The sequence below is a fragment of the Sphaeramia orbicularis genome, chromosome 19, assembly GCF_902148855.1.
Source record: "Sphaeramia orbicularis chromosome 19, fSphaOr1.1, whole genome shotgun sequence".
NCBI lineage: Eukaryota > Metazoa > Chordata > Actinopteri > Kurtiformes > Apogonidae > Sphaeramia > Sphaeramia orbicularis.
Window position 1 is genome coordinate 29,171,799 of NC_043975.1, and position 19,392 is coordinate 29,191,190.

General features: G+C 34.9%; 1 protein-coding gene across 1 annotated transcript in view; it reads right to left on the reverse strand.

Moving 5' to 3' along the window:
- Positions 1 to 19,392, reverse strand: part of afap1l2 (actin filament associated protein 1-like 2) — a 147,022-nt gene that overhangs the window by 13,578 nt on the left and 114,052 nt on the right. Inside the window, 12 exon segments of the mRNA XM_030163228.1 lie at positions 655 to 976; positions 5,234 to 5,262; positions 5,265 to 5,402; positions 5,405 to 5,449; positions 5,452 to 5,485; positions 5,602 to 5,613; positions 5,615 to 5,679; positions 5,714 to 5,724; positions 5,785 to 5,885; positions 5,887 to 5,907; positions 5,909 to 5,932; positions 18,790 to 19,001. Of these exon segments, the coding sequence (XP_030019088.1) occupies positions 655 to 976; positions 5,234 to 5,262; positions 5,265 to 5,402; positions 5,405 to 5,449; positions 5,452 to 5,485; positions 5,602 to 5,613; positions 5,615 to 5,679; positions 5,714 to 5,724; positions 5,785 to 5,885; positions 5,887 to 5,907; positions 5,909 to 5,932; positions 18,790 to 19,001 (1,014 nt within the window).

Here is a 19,392-nt window from a genome sequence, read left to right on the forward strand (position 1 = left end):
GCACCTATGTTTTAGAGCAGGCGTTCTCAAATGGGGGTACACCTACCCCCGGGGGTACTTGGAGGAAGCCCAGGGGGTACTTGAAATTTTTTTGTGAAAAATACATTAAATAAGTCATAATTTATTGAATCTAAAATGAATAATGATATAATAATAATGCTGAAATATCAAACAAAATAAATACATTCATGTAATAAAATCGACACTACTAGCTTTATTGTCAATCATCCTATTTAAGCTTTGGTAAGATTTTAAGAACATTTCTGTTTTATATTAATCAAGGTGAGTTTATTTGAGTAATTAAGTAGTATTTTTTGTTGATGAAAAGTTTATTTATTCATTAATGACCAATTTATTTATTTATCTTGTCAATGAAAGAGGGCACTCTTCAGTTTATATTTTGCACACAAAATTTACTTATTAAAATGTGTTATTTTTCATATATTACAGTTAAATATATGTTGTTTGTTTACAAAGTTTTGAAAATAAAAAACACACCTTTGGGACAGGAACACATTTTGCCAAATTTTTTCAATCAAAAATCCTGAAGTGAGAGTTGGGGGTACTTGGATAAAAACCTATATTTCAGGAGGTACTCCGCTGTAAAAAGTTAGAGAACCACTGTTTTAGAGCATCAAACCTACACGTCCTCACCTATAGAATACGCCTTTGGCCTCTCTCCACTGTTACTGTTTCTCCCTCGTGGGGGTTGTGGACTGTGAGGGCGTCCAGCAGGAGTCTGGCACTGCCCCGCTGGACTCATCGGACCTTTATGGATCTGTCCACCGGGGGAGTTGAAGACCTGAGGGATTCCCAGACTGGTCCTCTTAGGTGGCTCCTGGTTTTGGGACGAGGACTTGAGTGGTTTATTCTGTTGCTGTGGTGCAGTGGGAGTCAGGGGGCGCTCTGGTTCAGGTTTGACGGTGCCATTCAGTTCAGGCGATGGTTCCGGCTCAGATGGGGTTGTTGAACTGACCTAAAAGACATGCACAGACACATTAGTATCATGAGGAATTTATTTTAACATAAGGCTATTTTGCTGTATATTAACCCTTTCATGCATTAATTATAAGAACCTTAATCATGATTTTTTTCCCCCCATTTCAATTCCTCTTTAGGCATGAAGAAAAAAAAAACAAAAAAAAAAATGCGATTGACAACTTTTTATGAACCTATTTTTCATGGAGTTGCAAAAATGTCCACTCAAATGGATATGATGCATTTAATTTTTGAAGCCAAGAAATGTGTATTTACTGGTATACTGTGAAAACTATGAAATAAAAACACTTTTAATGCTGCTAATCTGATGTTTTCTCATATTGAAACATACTCTAATACTAGTTATTACTCACTTCATGGGGATAATATGCAAAAATACCCATTTTGTTAAAGAAAAAAATGATAATTACGGTCTAATAACAATTGATTTACACTCAAACGTGTTACTGCAGATCAGGTTTATCAAGAACAGCAAAGTTACATGATGCATAAGTGTCCACTGTGTTGGCTGATATGGAACTAAAACAGCAAAACCCATGAATATACAAGAGAAGAGCTGTACAGGGTGGGGAAGCAAAATTTACAATGAACATTTAGTTGTTTTTTCTCAGCAGGCACTATGTCAGTTGTTTTGAAACCAAACATATATTGATGTCATAATCATACCTAACACTATTATCCATACCTTTTCAGAAACTTTTGCCCATATGAGTAATCAGGAAAGCAAACGTCAAAGAGTGTGTGATTTGCTGAATGCACTCGTCACACCAAAGGAGATTTCAAAAATAGTTGGAGTGTCCATAAAGACTGTTTATAATGGAAAGAAGAGAATGACTATGAGCAAAACTATTACGAGAAAATCTGGAACATACTACTGAAGAAGAATGGGAGAAGTTGTCACCCAAATATTTGAGGAACACTTGCGCAAGTTTCTGGAAGCGTGTGAAGGCAGTTATTGAGAAAGAAGGAGGACACTTAGAATAAAAACATTTTCTATTATGTTAATTTTCTTGTGGCAAATAAATTCTCATGACTTTCAATAAACTAACTGGTCATACACTGTCTTTCAATCCCTGCCTCAAAATATTGTAAATTTTGCTTCCCCACCCTGTAGAATAGCTGTCCTCTGTAGTGACCACTATGCATGAAAGGGTTAATGATTGATGCTGCAGATATACTATGGTCTATTAACCCATAAAGACCCAGTACTACTTTTGTGGCAGTTCCCACATACATTTATCTCTCTATTTAACCTTTCATTAGTGATTTATCATCACTCATTATAAAATTAGCCTCTGTGTTTTGCATTTTTCACTGTAAATCATGTATTTTCATATATTTAATTTGCTAATCATATAGATTTTCACAAATGTTCAGATAAAAGTTGAGGGTTATTATATCAAAAACACAGAAAACTGGAATAATAGTGACTTTCAGTAAATTATATCATTAACTCAACATAAAGTACTTAACTCCAACAAATCCCCTATTTATCAAATTAAATGCTCTAAAACTACACGATCTTGTTGACCCTAATACTGTTGTTGATAGGTTTATTATTTCAGATTTTTTCTTCTTTCCTTTTTTTTTTTTTTTGTTTATTTATTTTTGGTTTCTGTTGGATTTTCTTTCCATTTTGTTTTATTGTTGCCACACCCCCTTTTGGGATATAATGAGGCTGATTGCCACACACTTGTTTTGCCATATGCATTTGGGTTGCCACACAGAGCAGAGCAGGACTGTGCTGAACAAAGAAGACAGGTGAGCACAGACAACATTTGAGTTTGATTTGTTTGATACATTATTTTTGAACAAATATCAAGCTTGACACTCAGGTGGAATGGGTTGTTTTTTTTTTTTGTTGTTAAAGCACAGTTTGGTTCGCATACCTGTTATACATGGGATGAGTGAGGAGTTTGCGCCCTTGGTAGGCGGAGCAAGGTATGTGTTAATTGTAGTGGCATGTTTGTTCTTTTGTTTGTTTTTTGTTGTTTGAAATGTGTGTATTAAATTACAATTATGAGTAATATGTCTTGTTTGTAATGTATGTGCTTTTAAAGAAAATGTAACTAAGTAAATTTTGTAAAATAACTTATGTAAAAATGTTTGTTTTACACTGAACAAAAATATAAACGCACAACTTTTGTTTTTGCTCCCATTTTTCATGAGCTGAACTCAAAGATCTAAACTTTTTCTATGTACACAAAAGGCCTATTTCTCTCAAATATTGTTCATAAATTTGTCTAAATCTGTGTTAGTGAGCACTTCTCCTTGTCCTTTGCTGAGATAATCATCCACCTCACAGGTGTGGCATATCAAGATGCTGATTAGACAGCAGGATTATTGCACAGGTGTGACTTAGGCTGGCCACAATAAAAGGCCACTCTAAAATGTGCACTTTTACTGTATTGGGTGGTCCAGGGGGGTCAGAAAACCAGTCAGTATTTGGTGTGACCACCATTTTCCTCGCACAGTCTTCTTCATGAATTCTCTGAAACAGCTTGGAGATGGCTTATGGTTAGAGAAATGAACATTCAATTCACAGGCAAAAGCTCTGGTGGAGATTCCTGAAGTCAGCATACCGATTGCATATTCCCTCAAAACTTGTGACATCTGTGGTATTGTGCTGTGTGATAAAACTGCACATTTTGGAGTGGCCTTTTATTGTGGCCAGCCTAAGGCACACCTGTGCAAAATCATGCTGTCTAATCAGCATCTTGATATGCCACACCTGTGAGGTGGATGGATTATCTCAGCAAAGAAGAAGTGTTCACTAACACAAATTTAGACAGATTTGTGAACAATATTTGAGAGAAATAAACCTTGTGTTTACACAGAAAAAGTTTTAGATCTTGAGTTCAGCTCATGACAAATGGGAGCAAAAACAAAAGTGGTGCGTTTATATTTTTGTTGAGTGTAGTTTCACGGTGCATCATGATGAAATAAAGATTTGCACCAGTCGAACTCTACGCCGTTTCGTTGATGCCAAGGGCTGCTATACTCTTATTATAATGTATAAGGCCCATGACCATATGCTCCCCTACAGTCTACAGGAGATGTTTGAGCCCAGGCAAAGTAATTAGAATTTAAGGGGAACTGAAATCTACAAGAAAATTAAGTGTAGAACAAACGTAAAAAAGCCAGTGTATCTCTGTTAGAGGGGTACATCTGTGGAATAATCTGGAGCAAAACTTAAAAATGTCTTCTTCAATTTGTGCACTTAAAAGGATGTATAAATCCCACTATAATAACAAAATACAGAACATTATAGAAGTACGCACAAAATAAGATATTATTGTAGTTAATTGGTTATCATGATAAGAAGGTACTGTCATATTTGTTGATCATTGTATTTGGAGTAAATATTTAAAGTGCATATAAATATTATAGTATTATATTAAAAACGGTTGATTATGCAAATTTAATTGGTATGAGGTGACTAAAAAGTGTATATGAAAGGTTTGTATGGATGTTTTGTGTTATTGTAAAAATATACAGAGGAAAATGTGTGTTAACATAGCAAAGGAAGCGGATCTAGTTGATTAGTTTGTAAAAAGGGGGTGAGAGTCAATAAGTTATACTTCTTTCCACTCCTTTCTGAGGGCAGAAAAATTGTATTTATTTATTTATTTATTTATTTTGACCATGTTGTATGATTCTTTATCTGATGATTCTATGTGCTCGAAATAAACTACCACTACTACTACTACTACTAAACCCAGTGTCCATCCACTGAAGATGACAATAAAAAGATGACAAACTGTATTTTACACCAATTATTTTCATGTATTGATTAACAGGTATTAAACAGTTTATATCAGTAGATTTCATTTATTTACTTGAGATGTTCATGAAAACTCGGAGTGAAATCAAAGGCTATTAAAACTAAGAAAAAGTGTTTTGTTTTGTTTTTTTCCAGCAAAGATATCATTAATTGAACATAAAAACAAGTGTCTTCATCTACTGTCATTGATCCAACTCCATGGGTTTTTACTGGGGAATCAATGTTGTAGAAGATGGCAGTGTTTCCATAGTAACTACAGCACCCCTGAATGTCCAACGGGTCATATCTGATGACCATGAAAAGACAACAAACTGCATTTTAACCAATTATTTATATGTATTGATAAGATAAGTGGATCAGTAGTTATTAATCTTGTAGATCAGTAGATGCTTTTGTTCACCAGTACATGTTTGGATTAATAGTAATTTGGTGACATTTTTTCCCACCTACCTCTTTAATTTGGCATTGAGGGTCCTTTTGTCATCTGTGGTAACTGGGGAATGTCTTAAAATTTCTTTGGCAGGAGGAGTTTTCCCCCCCGAGGATGTATGCAGAAAGGAGCGCACAGGAATGAGGTCCAGGTAAATTCTGTTGTCTGTGTCCTGGTCTGGACCAGCTGGTCTTTAGCATCTGGTGCAGAGGTGTCATTATGTTCATGAAGGCTTTGTCTTCACTGTTTGCTAGACTGGTTTCTTCAATGTCCTGTATGTAGTCAGGAGAAGAGTCAACACAGAGAGGATTTAAAAACGGAAATTCTTATTTAAAAAAAGCCAAATTATTTGACTATAACATACCTCGGGATCAGCATAGGACGCCACATCGTCATACAGGTTCATCAGAGTTATGTGCAATGGGGGGTGGGGTGTCTATGTAGGTGTTGGCCTCTGAATACCTCCCTCTGCATCAAGCTGCAAACACAAGAGGATTTACTGTAATATATGCTCTCATGTGATGCATGTTAAACAGTGTAGCGTAAAGACAATAGATGTGAGTATATTAACTATAGGGAGGTTTTGGCTGCGTTGACGATACTGGAGATTCTCTCAGCGTTCACATAGTCGTACGTCAGCTCCTCTGGGTCGGTTTTAGTCCCGGTCTGGGAACAGAAGGAGGCCCAGCCAGTGCACCCATGTCTGCTGATGTCTTAGCCTGAGAGGAGGAGCGGGAGAGGAAAACAGGAGAAACAAAGAGAAAACAGGAGGAACGAGGACAGCAGAAAGGAGGAGAGGAAATGAGGTGAGGAAATTAAAAAAAGAAGACATGAGGGAGAAATGAAACAAGCAAAGAGAAATGAGAAGATGTGGAGAAACCAGGAGAAGACAAATGAAGAGAGGAGAAATAAGGAGAAAACAGAAGAGAGAGAAATATGAACAGAAATCAAAAGAGGAGAATAAGGAGAGAAGAGGAAAAATGAGAAGAGTGAGGAAATACAGAGAAATGAGGTGAGGAAATGAGAAAATAAGAAATGAGAAGAGAGGACAAGTAGAAAAATGAGGTTAGGAGAAACAGAGGGGCGAGGAAAAATGAGAAGAGGTGAGGAGAAAAAGGAGAAACAAAGACATGGGAAAATGCATCATTCTATACATAGAACACAGTAGTTTCTGTTCCATACCATGTGTCAGTCTGTGTTAATACAATGGTTGCAACATCAGTATTTCAGTTCATTCAACTGAATAAACAGACTTCCTAGTTCTCCTCAGACGAGCAGAGCTGTTAAGGTTAATATGTTACAAGAAACATTACAGTGAACATCTGATTTTAGGATCTGGATGAGAAGGAATGATGTACGGATTCAATTGTTGGGACCAGAAAAGGAATGTGTTTTTCCAAATTACTATCGTCATACAGCTGGTAATGTTTTAATGCACAGGATGGGATTTCTGCCACTGGGCGTCTGTCAGTCAAGACAATAATAAATAAAAAACACACAGTAGTAAAAGAGCTGATGAACCACTGAGGGATAATGGGAGGTGTTTTCCAAACAGCTGTCAGGAAAGTCTAGCTGATGTGTGGAAATCAGTTTGATAAGGTAAGTTACCTTAAGTTTTAAGGTAAAATATGAAAGTTTTATTCAGTTTATGTCCGGTGGGATATGTATGTTCATGTTACATCATTTAATTCTAACAAAACAGCTGTAAGTAACAGTAGTACAGGGGATGTTGGCTCTTCCTATCATTGTGAAGCAGAATTCACCAAGTGTTGGATTGTTCACCCACTAATAGGGAGCATGAGCTGGGATTAGACATGAGACAGGTTAGTTTGATATATTAGTTTGAGATATCTATCTCTCTCTATCTCTCTATCTCTCTATCTATCTAGAATATAAAGGCTTTCTCCAACTTAGGGTCAGAACCAAAATGGAGCTGTTTTTATGGGTAAATCAGTAAAATACAGAGTAACATGATATGTGGAGTTGCTCGAGAAGCCATGTAAAATGCAGAGAAGACACGTTTTGTAAAAGACATAAGAAGATGAATGTGACAAAACAAGATGAAAATGTCATAAAAGATGTAACTAGAGTAAAACGACATTAAAAACAAAACAATGTACAAGATGCAGTACTGAGCCACAGGGCAGCTGTGGCTCAGTTGGTAGAGCGGGTTGGCGGTTCGAATCCTGGCTCCGACTGTCCACATGTCAAAGTGTCCTTGGGCAAGACACTGAAGCCTAAATTGCTCCCAGTAGGGCCTGGCAGCACCCTGCATGGCCGCCTATTAGTGTATGAGTGTGTGCGTGAATGGGTGAATGTGAGGCTTTGTAAAGCGCTTTGGGCACCATGAAGGTGTGGAATAACGCTATATAAGTGCAGTCCATTTACCATGACCTGCAGGTGATGTGTGGTGTTTTTTAGATTGATGATATATTATTGATAAAATGTCACTGAAGGTCTACATGTGAAATACACAGTTCAACACTGAAAAAGATTAATAGTGAGCACTTAAAGGCATAGTCATATAAGGCTTTAAGGCATAGCCATAGCCTGTTTAAGGAGACAGACCTGTATAATGGTGTCTTCATGTTTTCTTTACAATAAAAGTGTCAGAAAATGTCTTTTTTACCAATTCTTTTGCACCTTTGTTTTCAGGAAGAACGTAACTTCTAATACCTGCCCATTAATTATCATTATTATAAATAATAAATGCTTAGAACAATGTGTTTTAGTAAAAAAGAAAAAAAAACTGACTAACTGTAAATGTCCATAACAAAACTTTTTGAGATTCCAAAACTAAACTTTCAACTATTTACATGTGCTTTTTGGTCTTGAACATTCAGTATCCATATTATGGCTTCATATAGGTGTTTTTTAGCCTATGTGGAAGTCTCTGAAACAGTTCCTTTGTACTTGTAATAGAGTCCCACATTGCTGCCAAAAACTGTTATACAGTGTTGGAAAGCTCAGGATCTCAGCGTTCTGATGCCATTTGAATTGTTGGAAAATGCAAATGGTTCAGGAGTTACAACAGTGTTTTTCAACCCCCACATGGGGTCGCCTGAAATTTCTAGTAACTGATAAAAAATAGGACCAATGGCCCTGTAGCTTACCGGCCAAATGAAAAGCTTTGGGAAATGTATCCAGATGCCATTTATTATCACCCAGTTCTGTGTATTTATTATATTACAGAAATAGCCCATGTTTTGGTCATATTCCAATCAGATCTGTAAAAAAGTCAAATTCCAACTTGATATCATTGATACTGATTTATTGGATCAATCCACTTCCTATCTGTTATAATGGGAAAATTTTTCAAAGTCGCACCAAATCCAGAATCAGATCCGGATCCAAATAATTTCAGTACCTTGTGTTGACATCATCATAAAGAAGCTGTATACCAAGTTTGAAGTCAATCAGAACTGGAGTTTTGGAGAAGAAGATGATTTAAATTTTTTCCCCATAAGACCCCCTGTTAAATTTTCCGTAAGTTCCCAGATCCAGAAGAAGATCCTGATCAGCATGTGGACATTATGTTTTGGTCATCTCCCCATCAGGGCTGGACTGTAGAAATTTACACTGGATATCATTTATATTTACTGAGTTATTGCATCGATCCACTTCCTATCTCTTATAATGGGGACATTTTTCAAAGTCGCACCAAATCCAGAATCAGATCCGGATCCAAATAATTTCACTAACTTTTGTTGACATCATCATAAAGAAGCTGTATACCAAGTTTGAAGTCAATCGGAATTGTAGTTTCGGAGAAGAAGATGATTGAAAGTTTTGTAACGGACAGCAGACGATGATGCCAGACGCCACATGACGACAAAAGCTTATGGCCTGTCGACCGGTAAGCTAAAAAATAAAAAAAAACTGACAAATAAAAAATATATGGTGAGTTGACAGAAACAATCCCAATTCATAAGACATGACAAACTGTGAGTCTGAAACTGAAGCGCTGTGGTACTGTTTATCTGTCAAATTTTCATTGTGGTCGGTTTCAGATGCTGCAGCTCTTTCATAATTCATAGTTTGAGTTCTTGTTTGTTCAGTATTAATTGTCACCCTTGTAAATCCAAGCTGGACTGACTGTACATATCCTGACCAAGGAAAATAAAATTCTCACTTTGTGCAGTAATCTACACCTGGCTTTTCTGCCTCCATCCATAATAATATACATTATATAGACTAAATGTCATCTAAAATTAACATTTATTTACAACATAGTATAGCAAACTATTACATGATTAAAAACAAATTAATTTTAGTTAAAAAAACTCTGCTTTGAATGTCTGGGGTCATCAGAAATTTGTGATGTTACAATGGGGTCACGAGTCAAAAAATGTTGGGAACCACTGTGTTACAATAATGTGAATGCTGTAAAGTACAAACTGCAGCACTGGAGAGATTGCTGTTGTTAAAAGGTTAACAAAACACAATTCTGAACTAAAGCCATTTTGATTTAATAAAAGTCAATAAGAATTACACTAAAAACAAGAAAAAAACAGAGCCTTGATGTGCCAAAAACAGCCCCCCAGACTAAACATTAAATTCCATCGGCTATGACAGAATACGCTCTGCAGCAGGGTGGTACTGGAGGCCTCATGAAAAAGGGCGTTGCATTAGTCCCCAAAATCCCAGTACATCCCCACCCTTCAGGCACACGCATACATAAGCACACAAACACTCCAGACCACCCTTGTGTGCACGCATACGTTACATAGGCTGCCTCTTCTAATTTTCCAAGTGAGAACATGTTAGTGTTTAGAATCGCAGAAGTAGCAGCAGACATTTGCAGAAACGCTGACATGTTTCTTCTCCTCCACACATTCAGGGCTCCAGAAGAGCTCAGATTGTGGTTATTAGTCAAGACAACAGTGAGTCTCCTACAGAGTCAGGCTGAAGTAATCTGTCATCTGGGGCAAATATGCACTAACCCTCCTAATGCTTCTGAAAAGGGTTTACACCCTTTATGTTTGTGGTTAAAGTTAACCTGTGTTGAATTTCACCAACTAAAAAAAACTATATTATTCTCCAGTAAAAAGTTTCATCTACTGAGTCAACTTATTTTCAGCCATGACCTATTTTCTGTATTTTATATCACGTTTAATTTGGAATATAAAATAGTTTTTCATTTAACCCCTTTAGTCCGCGGGCCGAAAAAATTATATTAATATTTATCTACTATAAAAATACAATAAATCAGGACAATGGATGTTTCTTTCAACTTTTGCTCAAAGTTTAGACACTAATGTTACTAAAAGTATATCAAAAGTGTATTTTAGTGCAAACTTTAATGTTCAAACATGATTTTTAATCTTTGTGGGGTGAAATATATGCTATTAAAAATCTCTGACACGAACAATTAATTTATGCATATCATCGTCAATCCAGCCGAAAAAAAACAAGCGAGGATAAAAAATTCTAATTTCTCTTTTAGTTTGTTACAGTTTACTCAGGCATAGTAATAGATACAATATTTTAGACAATGGGAATAGATTCTGTGAGGTCTCTAAATGTCCATAGACACAAAGAACATCCATATGAACCTTATTATAAGTATTATAAGTCATTCTTCATTTACTTTGGGGATGTCTTTTTAGGCATTTTTCCCCTGAAAATATGGTCAGGGTTAAACAGGTCAATGGAAACAAGTGATCCATTTTACTGCTGAGGAATAACAAATCAGGTAACAAAAACATAAATACAGTGTTGAGCAAAAGTCTTAGGCCACTTTTAGGTTTGTTGTTTTTGTTATTCTTTTTATTTAACCAGATAAAACCCCCATTGAGATTGAGATCTGTTTTACAAGGGTGACCTGGCCAAGAGGTCAAGCAGCACATACCATAACATAATGAAAAACAGGACCAATGGCCCTGTAGCTTACTGGCCAAATGAAGAACTATGGGAAATTTATCCAGATGCCATTTATTATCACCCAGTTCTGTGTATTTATTATATTACAGAAATAGCCCATGTTTTGGTCATATTCCAATCAGATCTGTAAAAAAGTCAAATTCCAACTTGATATCATTGATACTGATTTATTGGATCAATCCACTTCCTATCTCTTATAATGGGAAAATTTGTCAAAGTCGCACCAAATCCAGAATCAGATCCGGTGTGGGAAAAAATACGGACCTTGTAAAATTTGGACCTATTTGGAATTTGCGCATGCGCGAGCGCAGCCTTACCGGATGTTAGGTTCAGCGACCCCTAACCCCTAACCCTAACCCTAACCCCTAATCCTAACCCTAACCCTAATCCTAACCCTAACCCTATCCCAAAAGCGCACAATTCTACTCGCAAGGTACTTATTTCATAAGCCTCGCTGAACCTGACATCCAGTAAGGCTGCGCTCGCGCATGCGCAAATTCCAAATAGGTCCATATTTTACAAGGTCCGTATTTTATGCCACACCAGATTGAAATAATTTCAGTACCTTGTGTTGACATCATCATAAAGAAGCTGTATACCAAGTTTGAAGTCAATCAGATCTGGAGTTTGGGAGAAAAAGACGATTGAATTTTTTTTCTCCATAAGAGCCCATGTTAAGTTTTTGTAAGTTCCCAGATCCAGAAGAAGATCCTGATCAGCATGTGGACATTATGTTTTGGTCATCTCCCCATCAGGGCTGGACTGTAGAAATTTACACTGGATATCATTTATATTTACTGAGTTATTGCATCGATCCACTTTCTATCTCTTATAATGGGGACATTTTTCAAAGTTGCACCAAATCCAGAATCAGATCCGGATCCAAATAATTTCACTAACTTTTGTTGACATTATCATAAAGAAGCTGTATACCAAGTTTGAAGTCAATTGGTAAGCTAAAAACGGGTGAGAAAAAAAAAAAAAAACACTTAAAAAACAAAATAAAACAGGCAATAATTTAGTAATAAAACCAGAAAATAACAAGAGCTTCACAAAATGTTTAAACTGCAATGAAGTTTAGGTCGCCGGCAATTTTTTAAAGTGCAAGATCTGGTCGAGGTCAACAAAAAATTTAAAAACACAGGAACTGTCTAGTCCAGGGGTTTCAAACTCATTTTAATTCAGGGGCCACATTCAGCTAAATCTGATCTGCAGTGGGCCGGACCAGTAAAATAATAATATATAAATAATGTCAACTCTGAAGTTTTCTCTATATTTTACAGTGAAAAAAGTAAAATTAAACAATGAATGTTTACATCTACAAACTGTCCTTTCAAACAATGCGAATAACTTGAAAAAACTGAAAGAATAAGTGTAAATTTAACAATATTCTGCCTCAGTTTATCATTTCCACATGTTCATTATAACGTACAGATCACAGTGGATGTACAAACGCACAAAACATTTAGTATCTGGCAGAATATTGGTAAAATTGCACTTATTTTTCTTAAGACATTTCAGGTTCTTCACATTTGTTCAGATTATTCACATTTTTTGTGAAATTATATTTTGTTTTAGTGTAAATACATGAAAATATTTACATTTACAAACAGAAAAAATTGGAGTTGTGAGTATTTATAGATTATTATGATAGTATTTGACTGGTCTGACCCACTGCAGATTGAATTGGTCTGAATGTGGAACCTGAACTAAATAATTAATTTCTTAATATCTATTTTGCATTTCACAAATTCATCTCAAGGGCCAGACTGGACCCTTTGGTGGGCCGGATTTGGCCCCCGGGCCGCATGTTTGACACCTGTGGTCTTGTCGGTCAAATCGAACAAAAAGCTTGTAGTGAGATAAGTTTTAGTATTTTCATCTCAGAGCATAAATATTTATTTCTCTCTTTTTTTTTTTTTTTAATCTTCAGATACAACAAAATATAAGGAATATGTGCACAGCATTGAAAAACACACAAAAAACTGAACTAAATGGGTTCTAATAGTTAAAGTCAATATTTAGTGTGACCTTTGACCCCATGATAAGAAGCAGCATGAAAGTTAGAAACATCTAGAAACATCTAGATCTAGAAACATCTATCTAGAAACATCTAGATAGTTTATAAAAATCTGACATGTGTAGAATGTAACCTGGTATAAAACATCCAACAATTAATGCATAAATCTCATATTGTCTGAAAAAAAGGGTTAAATACATGTTAATCACAATTTTAACAATTTTCTGCCTGTTCCTAAGTGTTTAGTGTCTTTGTAGCTCCGATCCATAATGCACATGGGCAGAATATTGTTAAAATTGCACTTATTTTTCTTAAGAAATATTAGTTTTTTTCAGGTTATTCACATTTTTTGTTTGGATAGTTTATAAAAATCTGACATGTGTAGAATGAAACCTGGTATAAAACATCAAACAATTAATGCATAAATCTCATATTGTCTGAAAAAAAGGGTTAAATACATGTTAAGTGCAAAGGAAGCTCACACTAAATACTCCCACTTTGGTTTATAGAAGCTGTTTTTTCACTGAAATGTTTATTTTTACTGCTGTACATACTTTATATATATCCAGATTGGACTGACTGACTTTTGCTCAGTTCTGTGTAGCTGTTCTGCTATGAATCATCTAGTTTCCAAAGAAAAAGTAACAAGGCTTACATATAGATAAAAAAAAAATCAACAAATTATCTAGAAAAAATGGGTTAAAATAGTAATGGAATTGGATAAATTATGTAATATTATTCATAAAGGCATCAATAGTCAGCAGTGGAGGGAATTTGATTGGAAACTTAAGACCAGATTTTTTCGTACTCCTTTGGTTATATCTTATTTTGTCAAGGATCCATCTACAGCTTTATGCTGGAGAAATTGTGGTAAACAGGTGACCATACACACGTGTTTGGGACCGTCCGAGCTTGTTTATATACTGGAAAAATATCAAAGAAGAAACTGAAAGAATTGTAAAAAGAGAAATCCCTTCAAATGTTTTGTTCTATTTACTTGGAGTCAAACCGATCAATGATTTTAATGCAGAGCAGAGATATACAGGGTGGGGAAGCAAAATTTACAATGACATTTAGTTGTTTTTTCTCAGCAGGTACTACGTCAATTGTTTTGAAACCAAACATATATCGATGTCATAATCATACCTAAACACTATTATCCATACCTTTTCACAAACTTTTGCCCATATGAGTAATCAGGAAAGCAAACGTCATAGGGTGTGTGATTTGCTGAATGCCCTCGTCACACCAAAGGAGATTTCAAAAATAGTTGGAGTGTCCATAAAGACTGTTTATAATGGAAAGAAGAGAATGACTATGAGCAAAACTATTACGAGAAAGTCCTGGAAGTGGAGGAAGCAACAAAAAACGTACCAAAGCTTTTATTAAAGCTCTCAAATCCAAAATCCTAAAGGATCCAACCAAATCCATGAGAAAAACGGCAACTGAACTTGAGGTAGACAACAAGACCGTTAGAAATGCAGTAAATATGATTTGAAGATTTAAATTCTCATGACTTTCAATAAACTAATTGGTCATACACTGTCTTTCAATCCCTGCCTCAAAATATTGTAAATTTTGCTTCCCCACCCTGTATTTACATATTTTACTATTGATTGCTAAAAAAAAATAGTAACAGTAAATTGGAAGAGTGTCAAATCACCACGGTAATAGAATGGAAACAAAGACTGAAACAAGTGTACACTATGGAAAGAATGACCGCATCATAACAAATGAAAATGGATCTTTTAAGCGGAGATGGCACATGGTCGAAGACTATTTGTATAATTAAACTTTTTGGGTTGTTGACGAGAATTGTTCTTATAAGCCCTGACATGAGGTGTTTTGTATTTATATAGATGTGTGCATATGTATACAAATATATGAATATTTCGATACTTTGCAATATATCTATAGATGTCGTATAATATCTGTAACAATAATAATACTATGTGGTGTAATTTATTTATTTATTTATTTTTTTATTTATGTCTTGTCCCAGATGTTTTGTTCTGTTTTATATTATGCAAAAATCTAAATAAAGTTCAAAAAAAAAAAAAAATAGTAATGGAATCAAAGTAAACAAAATGACAGGATATGACAGTGTGGTCATCAGTGTGTGTGTTTGTTGACGCAGGATGAAGTGTGAGATATAAAGTGTGATATTAAAAGTGTGAGAAAGTATGTAAGTGAGAACAGGAAGTGTGTGTGTGTGTCACTGCAGTCAACTTCATTATTATCCTTCTATTATGAATTGCATTGTTTTAATTTCTATTATTGACTGTAGTTTGAAAGCTTTTAATATGTCGCCTCAAATGTAAAGTTTTTAGACATTTAAGAACGAAAAAAAACAATAAAATAATGTGTTTTCTTGTGTTCAGACCATTGTTAAACACTTACTGGAAACTTTGAAAAGATTAACGGTTCGTTTCACACATCTAAACCTGAAAACCCAGCAGCACTTTGATAAATGACAGGATGTTTAATAGGCGGTTTAAGATGTGTCCACACTCAACTTATGCACATTTACCACTCAGTCTAAGTCAAATGTGTGGTCTGTGGGCCAAAACCAGCCCGCTAAATGTCCAATCTGGCCTGTGGGATGAATTTTCAAAGTGCAAAAATTCACATATTTTACACATGAAATATGAACAACCAAACTTGTTCTAGTTCAGGTGCCACATACAGCTCAAATGTTCCAGACAAATAAAATAACAGGAACACATTCAAGTTTTTCTTTAGTGCAAAAAGTAAAATTGCATGAATATGTACAGGGGTTGGACAAAATAATGGAAACACCTTCACCTCAAGATGATCATGCCCCAATCCATACAGCTAGAATTGTTAAAGAATGGCATGAGGAACATTCTAATGAAGTTGAGCATCTCGTATGGCCGGCACAGTCCCCAGACCTCAACATTATTGAGCATTTATGGTCAGTTTTAGAGATTCAAGTAGACGTCGATTTCCACCGCCATCGTCTCTAAAAGAGTTGGAGGGTATTCTAACTGAAGATGGCTTAAAATTCCTTTGGAAACAATTCACAAGTTGTATGAATCAATACCTCGGAGAATTGAGGCTGTAATTGCCGCAAAAGGCGGACCTACACCATATTAAAATTATATTTTGTTGATTTTTTTAAGGTGTTCCATTATTTTGTCCAACCCCTGTATACCAGAGGTCTCAAACATGCGGCCCACCAAGGTTTCCAATTCCATGAGATGAATTTGCAAAGTGCAAAAATTCCCAGTCAATGCTGTCGAACTCGTTTAGTTCAGGTTCCACATACACAATATGATCTACAGTCAAATAATAGCAGCATAATAACCGACAAAAAAAGAATGACTTCCACATTTTCTCTCGGTTTGACGTGAAAAAAATATTACCCTACGCCAATAAATAACAACTTCAAATATTTGTCTTTGTTTTAGTGCAAAAAATAACATTAAATTCTGAAAATATTTACACTTACAAACTATCCTGTAACAATAAAACATGAATATTCTGAACAAATATGAACGACCTGAAATGTCTAAGAAAATTAAGCATAATTTGAAACAATTTCTGCCTGTTACAAAGTGTTTAGTGTCTTTTAGATCTGATCCATAATGCACATGTAGAAATGATAAGTTGAGGCAGAATATTGTTAAAATCGCACTTATTTTTCTAAAAGAAATTTCAGGGTTTTTTTTCAGGTTATTCACATTTCTTTTTTTGTTTGGATAGATTATAAAAGTGAGTATTTTCATAATTTAATGGGGGGGGGGGGTTTGCACTAAAACAAAGACAAAAAATGTGAATAACCTGAAAAAAACTGAAATTGCGAAAGAAATTAAGCACAATTTGAACAATTTTCTGCCTGTTACTCAGTGTTTAGTGTCTTTGTAGATTTGATCCATAATACACATGTAGAAATGACCAGTTGAGGCAGAATATTGTTAAAATTGCACTTATTTTTCTTAAGAATATTAGTTTTTTCAGGTTATTCACATTTTTTTGTTGGATAGTTTATCAAAAGTGAGTATTTTCATATTTTAATGGGGGGTTTTTTGCACTAAAACAAAGACAAAAAAAATGAAAATTAAGCACAATTTTAACAATTTTCTGCCTGTTACTAAGTGTTTAGTGTCTTTGTAATCTGATCCATAATGCACATGTAGAAATGACCAGTTGAGGCATAATATTTGTTAAAATTGCACTTGTTTTTCTTAAGAAATATCTGTTTTTTTCGGGTTATTCACATTTTTTTGTTTGGATAGTTTTAAAAGTGAGTATTTTTATAATTTAATGAGTGTTTTTTGCACTAAAACTAACAAAAATTCAGAGTTGTCATTATTTATAGGTTATTATGTTATTTTTACTGGTTCGGCCCACTGGAGATCAAATCGGGCTGAATGTGGCCCCTGAAAGAAAATTAGACCCCTGATGTATACATTTACAAATTAACCTGAAATATATAAACAACCTGACATTTCTGAAGAAAAATACGTGTAATTTTAACAACTATCTGCCTGTTACTAAATGTTTTGTGGATCCACCGTGATAACCTGAGGCATAATATTGTTAAAATAAAGTATTTTTCTTAAGAAATTTCAGGTTGTTTGTGATTATTCACATTTTTTGTGAAAGAATAGTTTGTAGATGTAAACACTGTCATAATGTAATTTTACTTGATTGCATTATAACACAGGTGTCAAACATGTGGCCTGGGGGCCAAGTCTGGCCCGCCAAAGGTTCCATTCTGGCCCTGCAGGATGAAAGTGCAAAATGAACCTGAACAGTCCAGGTTGTCCAAATCATTTTGGTTCAGGTTCCACATATACAGACTAATGTCATCTACAGTAAAAATAACAACACAATAACCCATAAATAATGACAATGACAAATTTTCTTTGTGAAAAATTATGTGGGAAAAAATGTAAGTGAAAAAAATAACATTACACTGTGAAAATATTTACACTTACAAAACTATTCTTTCACAATAAAACGTAAATAAATACATAAATAAAAACAAAGATGAACAACTCGAAATGTGTAATTTGAACAATATTCTGCCTGTTACTAAATGTTTTGTGCATTTATGGATCCACTGTGATCTGTAGTTGTGTTATAATAACAGATGGAATAGTGTAGAAAATGTTCTTATTTTATTCCAAACTCCAAAATTTTAACAATATTCTGCCTGTTACCAAATGTTTATGTAACATTGTGTGTAATGTACATGTATAATAATAAGTGGAGGCATAATATTGTTAAATCTAATTTTTCAAATGAAATTTCTGTTTTTTCAGGTTATTCACATCTTTTTGTAAAACGTAAATATTTTCATAATTTAATTGAGGTTTTTTTTGTCCTAAAACAAAAAGAAAAACTTGGATTTGTCTTTATTTATAGGTTATTAAGTCATTATTTTACTGGTCTGGCCTGCTTGAGATCAAATTGGGCTAAATATGGCCCCTGAACTAAAATGACTTTGACACCCCTGGATTATAGCAAAGAGAAAAAAATCAGAGTTGTCATTAATTATAGTTTTATTTATGCTATTATTTTACTGGTCTGGCCCCTGAACTAAACTGAGTCTGACACCCCTGGTATAAGTGATTCTCTACCAGTCTTCAAGCATCCATAATATTCACAGATCTGTAACGTGGTAATACAAGGCCTGTTCTGTACCTCTAGCGTTGCCAGCTGTGTTCCGTCCATATCAATCCTGAAGGAGTAGAGGTGCTCGGGGCTGGGGTCTGGTAACACGTTACAGCCCTCTAAGGTCACAGCGGGCTGACTGACCTTGGACTTCCCCTTGTCCTGGTAAAACCACAGCTGGCCGTTCTTGATAAGACACCAACAAGTCCTCCACTGGCTGTTCACCAGTACGTTTAGGTAGCCTGACAAAAGAGGAGAGAAGTAACCCACCAGGACCTCATATTGTGACCTGTTATTTAATGAAATTACAAACCTATTCATTCCTTTATCCTTGACATCGGTATTTAATATATTTAAATATTCTGCTCAGAGGACACTGAATCACAATACCTTATTAAAAAATGTGTTCAACTTCATCTGATTAAGCATGAAATTAAAAAAAATTACTGTTGGAAGCATCATATAGAATATTATTCCATTATTTATTACGTGACAAAATATATCAGTATGTTTTTTTTTCCATGAGGTAAATACACTATATAAAAAGTAGATTATTATTATTATTATCAATATTAATATTAATAATAATATATAATAATAATAATAATATAATAATATAATATATAATATAAT